We start from the raw sequence: 7,937 nt of genomic DNA on the forward strand, positions 1-7,937 counted from the left end.
ATGAACAGATACTTTACAAAAGAAGACATTCATGAGGCCAACAAATATATGAAAAAATGCTCATCATCACTGGTCATCAGAGAAATGCAAATCAAAGCTACATTGAGATACCATCTCACGCCAGTTAGAATAGCGATCATTAAAAAATCTGGAGACAACAGATGCTGGAGAGTATGTGGAGAAGTAAGAATGCTTTTACACTGTTGATGGGAGTGTAAATTAGTTCAACCATTGTGGAAGACAGTGTGGCAATTCCTCAAAAATCTAGAAATAGAAATACCATTTGATTCAGCAATCCCCTGGGTATATACCTATAAGATTATAAATAATTTTACTATAAAGACACATGTACACGTATGTTCATTGCAGCACTATTCACAATAGCAAAGACTAGGAACCAACCCAAATGTCCATAAATGATAGACTGAATAAAGAAAATGTGTCATGTATACATCATGGAATACTATGCAGTCATAAAAAGGATGAGTTTATGTCCTTTGTAGGGATATGAAGAAAGCTGGAAACCATCATTATCAGCAAACTAACCCAAGAACAGAAAAACCAAACACCACATGTTCTCACTCATAAGTGGGTGTTGAACAATGAGAACACATGGACACAGGAAGGAGAACATCAGACCTGGGGGTCTGTTGTTGGCGGAGGCTAGAGGAGGGATAGCAGGGGGTGGGGGTACAGGGGAGGGATAGCATTAGGAGAAATACCTAATGTAGATGACAGAGTGATGGATGCAGGAAACCTCCATGGCACGTGTATACCTATGTAACAAACCTGCATGTTCTGCATATGTATGCCAGATTTTAAAGTATAATTTGAAAATAAATAAATAAATAAATAAACAAACTGTGATACATATATATGATGAAACAGACATTAAATGGAACAATCTACAGACTCAATGCAATTATTCACAAAAATAAAAAACACAGTCCTAAAATGTATATGCAGACAAAAAACCCAGACTAGTCAAAGTCATCCTAAGCAAAAAGAACAAAACTGGAGAAATCATGTTACCTGAGTTGACACTACACAAAGCTATAGTAATCAAAATACCATGATGCTGGCATAAAACAGATACATAGATAAATAAAACAGCATAAAGAACCCACAAGTTAATCCACATATTTAAAGTCCATTTATTCTCAATAAAGGTGTCAAGAACATACATTGGGGAAAGAACAGTCTCTTCAATAAATAGTGCTGTGAAAACTACATAGCCATATGAAGAAGAATGAAACTAGATCCCAATCTCTTGCCATATACAAAAATCAAATGAAAATGAATTAAAGACTTAAATCTAAGACCCTAAACTATAAAACAACTAAAACAAAACATTGGGTAACCTCTCCAGGACATTAATTTGGGCACACATTTCTTGAGGAAAACCTCAGAAACTCAGGCAATCACAGCAGAAATTGACAAATAGGATCACATCAAGCTAAGAAGCTTCTAAATAGAAAGGGAAACAATCAACCAAGTGAGGGGACAACCTACTGAACAGAAGAAAATATTTGTAAATTACTCATCTGACACGGGATTAATAACCGGAATATAGGAGGAGCTCAAACAACTCAATATAAAATTTAATTTGAAAATGAGCAAAAGATCTGAGTAAACATTTCTCAAAAGAATGCATACAAACAGGTATATTAAAAGAGGCTCAATATCACTGATCATCAGGTAAAGGCAAATAAAAACTACAATTAAATATCGTCTCATCCCAGCTACTTGGGAGGCAGAGGCAGGAGAGTTGCTTGAACCGGGACCCGGGAGGCGGAGGTTGCAGTGAGCCAGGATTGCACCGCTGCACTCTAGCCTGGGCTACAGAGCAAGACTCTGCCTCAAAAAAAAAAAAAAAAAAAAAAAAAAAAAATAAAAAAAAAAAAAAAAAAAAAAAAGAAATGTAATTGTCATTTCAGCGTATTTGACGTATGAATCAATTCCTCAAGTATTTACTCAAGTATACAATTCTAATAGTAAAAGAAAGCTTTAGTAAAAACAAATATATTTGTTCATGACTTTTCATCAAATCAATTTAAAAATGTTCAGTGCCTCAGACTATTCATATGCTGCAGGCATGAAAAATTTAATGATTTTTTTCTTTCAATATTACAAAAACAGTTAACTTTAAAGATTCAATTTGATTGTGAATTGGGATATCACAATAGGTGGCATCCTTGGAATACACAAACTACATGATAAAACTACAACCATTTCTATCATTTAACTACTCTGTTGTAAAATAGAAATATTCTGAGAACCCTGCTTGAAGTGAAGGGGAGGCCTTTTAAAATGTTCACTTATAGGTTAGAATTATAACTATACAGAAAATTTTGGTTGGCAGAATGATTTAGAGCTGTCTGGCTCTAGATCCAAGTTGGTAGCCACTAGCCACAGCGGTCATTTAAATTTAAATTAAATAAGGTAAAATACAGTTGAAATTTCAGTTCCTTAGTGGCAGTTTCTACATTCTAGGTGCTCGATAGTCCTATAGGATGGCAAAGGTGTACACCATTTCTATGAGAGCAGAAAGCTGTATTGAAACACAGATCTAGAGACTAACCTGATAAAAGCCAATATCCATCATTGATACTTCCTCCTGGTGATGATAGTGCTGGTTCACAATTTGGAGGAGCATAACCAGGATCACACTGACAATTGAAATGTTCATTGCAAACCTAAAACCAAAACAAACAAACAAGAAAAAATTATACAACTAAATTAACTGCCTGATATATGACTGTCAATATAAAATTTTAAAATATTACCATTTAATATAAGGAGCTTTAAATTTAATATGAAAAAATTTTAGAAATAAAAGGTAGTATAATAAATGTCCATGCAATATATTTTCAAAAATCATAGAGGTATCTTCTTTGTTTGTCTCTTACATTTCCAAATAAAAGGAATAATTCTTGATAAAATTTAAATGCGTTTTATTAGAAAGGCATGCAGGTTATGATGTTAGAAACTGTAGAATCGTGGGAGTAAAAATTTGTTATGAATTGTGCTGGATTTAAAAAAAACAATTGTGACGAGGGCAAAATTTTATTAAAAAATATGGGGGAAAGCCAAAGTTTCAAGATGCTTGCTCAATCAGATACATTTATATAGAAAGAAGAAAGAATGTATACATGTGATCTGGCAGATGATTAGAAAAAGGGCCAGTAGGCGGGGAGTGGTGGCTCAAGCCTGTATTCTCAGCACTTTGGGAGGCTGAGGTGGGCGGATCACGAGATGAAGAGATTGGGACCATACTGGCCAATATACTGAAACCCTGCCTCTACTAAAATACAAAAATTAGCTGCACGTGGTGGTGCGTGCCTGTAGTTCCTGCTACTTGGGAGGCTGAGGCAGGATAATTGCTTGAACCTGGGAGGCAGAGGTTGCAGTGAGCTGATATCGCGTCACTGCGCTCCAGCGTGGCGCCTGATGACAGAGCAAGACTCTGTCTCAAAAAAGAAAGAAGGAAAGAAAAAGGGCCAGTAGAGAATTCAGAAATAAATGCATACAAAATTAGTTAAGAAAGTCAATTAAAACTAAGTAACAAAAAAAGGAACTGTAAATAATAGATGTGTAAGTAATTTTGGAGAAAAATTGATGTAAGCCACACAGACAGGTCAGTTTTTTTTCCTAAATTACTATAAAAAATATGAACCATCAATATGGCAGAAGACACTGACCATAAAGAGACAAATGCATGCTTAGAATGACTTATAAAGTTTACAAAAGCCAGTAAATAAGTTTACAATACATGAACAAACAGAAATGCAAGTGGTAGATATGACCATACTTAGGAGTTGCATTATTAAATATCAAATAAATTCAAATTAACAATAGACTTAGCATGTTAAAAGAGACTAAAAAGGTTAATACCACTAATCTGGGCAGAATATGAGGAAATGCACATTTTCATATATGATAGATGGGAGAAAAAAACTGGTATAATGTTTCTTGAAGACATATGTTACTTAGGAAAATTCAAATTGTTTATATATTCGGTCCAAACAAATTTTATTTGCTATTCATTTAAGAAAGCAGGTAAATGTGCAAAGGTAAATTTACAATAATATCTGTTGTATCACTATTTGTAATAATTAAGCTAAAGTTTAACATCAATTGAAATGCCATCAATGAATGGCATTTCAAATATTGTATGGATGATCCATATAGTGAAATAAGTTGAAGCTGTTGAGGAATGAAACAGATCTTAATGGACTGAAAACTCTGATTCTATAAATCAATGTGCATAATAGTATGTGAATGTTCATAAATATTAAGTACACATACACTCAATTATAAACATTATGTATATGCATAAAAGTATAAGTGTAATCCTTAATAAATCCATTTCCAAAATTTTGTAATCTTAATCTAATGTTATACTAACGGATTCTGTTTCACAGTGCATTTTTTACAAAGTGTATACTTATTTGCTCAAGAGGCCTAAAACAATCTGATCATACACATAAATTATATATATATTATACATATAGTGAATCTACTTTTCTTTTTACTGACAATTTTCAAAAAGAAATTTTCACATGTAATGCTTGTGAACTCATAGAAAGTGTTATTAACATATATTAATTATACTAAGAAAAAGAGTAACTTGTTACATACCCCATGTCCTGCGCAAGTTCTGTTACACTTTGTTATATTTATGTCACCAATAAATAAGCATTGTTTTGATCGACATGCCTAAAATGTTAGAAAGCAAACAACAACAAAAATACTAAATGTAAAGTCAAGAGATGAAGAATCATGTTTGTACAAATATTATATATGCACAGGAGGTATACAGAACAGGTAAATCTGAATTTCATAACATTTTATTTTCATAAAAAACATATGAACAATTTCTAAATGGTATATTACTTAATAAAAAATATTAAAAATGAGATATTTTATGTTCAGAAAGCAGAAATATAATTTTTATTACAAGCTGGTATAAGAAAAATGTAGCCAGCTTGTACTGGCAATTTTTAATTTATAGGGCCAAATTTAACATTTTTTATGCATCGTTCTATTATTTATTAATATAGATCCTTAGAAGAAGATATTTTTATGCTCATTTTCTATTTGAGTAGTAGATTGGCTATGTCAAATGGTGTGTCTATATTTAGTACTTTGAGGAATCTCCATAGTCTTTTCAAATAGGTTGTACTAATTTACATTCCCAACATCAGTGTATAAACTTTTCTTTTTCTCCATGTTCTTGACATCTATTATTTTTTGACTTTTTAATAACAACCACTCTGACTAGTGTAAGCAGATATCTCATTATGGTTTTAATCTCATAGTTGGTGATCTTGGGCATTTTTTTCTACGTTTTTTCACTGTATGTCTTCTTTTGAGAAGTGTCTGTTCATGTCCTTTGCCCACATGTTAATGGGGTTACTTGGTTATTTTGTTGTTCTGTTGTTTGAGTTCCCTGCAGATTCTGGATATTGGTTCTTTGTTGGATTTATAATTTGCAAATATTTTTCCATTCTGTAGATTATGTGTTTACTGTTGTCTCCTTTGCTGTGCAGAAGACTTTTAGTTTAATTAAGTCCCATTTGTCTATTTTTGTTTTCATTGTGTTTGCTTTTGAGGATTTGGTCATGTATTTTTGCCTAGGCCAATGTCCAAAAGAGTTTTTGGTAGGTTTTCTTCTAAGGTGTTTATAGTTTCAGATATTACATTTAGGTCTTTAATCCACCTTGAGGTCGTTTTTGTATATGCTGCAAGGTATGGATCCAGTGTCATTCTTCAGCATATGCTATCCAGTTTTCCCAGCACCTTTTTGAAGACAGTTTCCCCAATGTATGTTCTTGCTGGCTTTGTTGAAGATCTGTTTGCTGTAAACATGATGTGGATTTCTGGGTTCTCTTTTCTGTTCCATTGATCTATGTGTATATTTTTATAATCATATCTTGCTGTTTTGGTTACTATTGGATTGTAGTGTAATGTAAAGCTAGGTAATGTGATGCCTCCATCATTGTTCTTTTTGGTTAGGATTACTTCGACTATTCAAGCTGTTTTTGTGTCATATAAATTTAGCCAGGAGTGTGTATACAAAAGGCTGTCACACTGGCCCTTTGCCCTGGCTGGCAGAGGGCAGCTGCGGGCCCACTGAGCTGTTAACACTTAAACCATCTACAGATGACAAAGCTAAAAACGCACTGAAACATGCCTTCTGGAGCTTCAGGGGTTATAGGCACCCCCTTAGACCCTGCTTTGGGGCCCACAGGGAGTTTGTTCCTGCCAGCACGCAAAAGCACTTGCCCTGGCTTCTTCATTCTCTCACCTGCACTTTCTCTCCTGCGAGGGGCGGAATGCAGCAGGTCCCAGTGAGTGGAGTTCACTCCTGCCAGCACCAAACTGGTTGACTGGTTTCTGAGCTCAGGTACTCCAGTTCCGGCCTTCTTGTTCCTGTGCGCCCTCCAAGGAGGACTTGAGAGCAAAAGGCTGAATAAACAAGGCACCCCTGTCGTGAGTCCCACAAAGGGGCTGGGGAGATATCCTGCTTCAGTATTGTATCAATTTTATCTTTTTGAAGAATGAACTTTTTGTCCTGTTTATCCATTGGCTTTATTTTCTTTGTTTAATCTCTGTTTAGTAATGACGGACCTCGGTTCTCACTCTATGAGTTCTCATGAGAGCTGGTTATTATTATTATTTTTAAAAGGAGCGTAGAACTTCCCTCCTTTCTCTCTTGCTTCTTCTCTCACTATGTGATCTCTGCACATGCCAGTTCCCCTTCTCCTTCTACCAAGAGTGGAAGTAGCCTGAACCCCTCACCGGAAGCAGATGCTGGCACCATGCTTCTTGTTCAGTCTGCAGAACTGTGAGCCAAATAAACTGATTTCCTTTATAAGTTACCCAGCCTTAGTATTATTTCATAGCAACACAACAACTAAGACACATTAGATATCACAAGCTAAGGGGCTTCATCTTTCAAGACTGGCCCCATACCAGGTGCAAGTAAGCCATACTTCTGACAGACCAGATATAAGTTAGGGGTTTTTATGACTCCCTCCACAGGGTAACAATGTTAGCATGGCTCACAGAACTCAGGAAAATACTTTGCTTATATTTAATGGTTTATTATATAGGATACAACTGAAGAACAGCTACATGGATGATATATTTAGGGCAGGGAATTGGAGAAGGGAAGAAGAATTTCCATGCTTTCTCCAGCCGCACCACCCTCCCAGAAAACTGATATGTTTTTTAGCCCAGAAGATCACTGAATCTCTTTGTTCAAGGGTTTTAACAGAGATCAATGTAATAGAGATCAATTGAACACTTTGTTCAAGGGTTTTAATAGAGATCAATTTCCAGCCCTGCCTCTCTTCTTCCAAAAGTCCAGTGAGTCAGGCTGAAAGTTCCAGCTCTGTAATCTCTTGGTCATCCTGATAACCAGTCCTGTTCTAAGGCCAGCTAGCGGTCCCACCCTAAATCACCTGATAGAAATAAGCACAATTTCAGGTGTGACTGAACTTGAGAATGTGTTCTCATTCTCAAGAACAAAAAACACTTCCATCACTTGGGAAATTCCAAGGGTTTTATTAGAAGCTGTGTGCCAAGAATCAGAGACAAAGACTGAATATGTTCCGTATTATGCTGTCTATATTACAAAAATTAAAATTGATCCTCGTGCAGTGGCTCATGTCTGTAATTCTAGCACGTTAGGATGCTGAGATGGGTGGATCACAAGGTCAGGAGTTCGAGACCAGCCCGACCAGCACGGTGAAACCCTGTCTATACTAAAAATACAAAAATTAGCTGGGCATGTTGGCACATGCCTGTAATACCAGCTGCTTAGGAGGTTGAGGCAGGAGAATCACTTGAACCCAGAAGGCGAAGGTTGCAGTGAGCCGAGATGGTGCCACTGCACTCCGGCCTGGGCGATATAGTGAGACTCCCCCTAA

General features: G+C 35.8%; 1 protein-coding gene across 1 annotated transcript in view; it reads right to left on the reverse strand.

Moving 5' to 3' along the window:
- Window positions 1-7,937, reverse strand: part of LOC108310203 (A disintegrin and metallopeptidase domain 3-like) — a 73,486-nt gene that overhangs the window by 13,626 nt on the left and 51,923 nt on the right. Inside the window, exons 13-14 of the mRNA XM_037741575.1 lie at window positions 4,642-4,719; window positions 2,582-2,696 (exon numbers count right to left, since the gene is read on the reverse strand). Of these exons, the coding sequence (XP_037597503.1) occupies window positions 2,582-2,696; window positions 4,642-4,719 (193 nt within the window). The remainder of the gene's footprint in view (window positions 1-2,581; window positions 2,697-4,641; window positions 4,720-7,937) is intronic.

Source organism: Cebus imitator, unplaced genomic scaffold (genome assembly GCF_001604975.1).
Source record: "Cebus imitator isolate Cc_AM_T3 unplaced genomic scaffold, Cebus_imitator-1.0 Scaffold5, whole genome shotgun sequence".
In the NCBI taxonomy this organism is placed as follows: Eukaryota; Metazoa; Chordata; class Mammalia; order Primates; family Cebidae; genus Cebus; species Cebus imitator.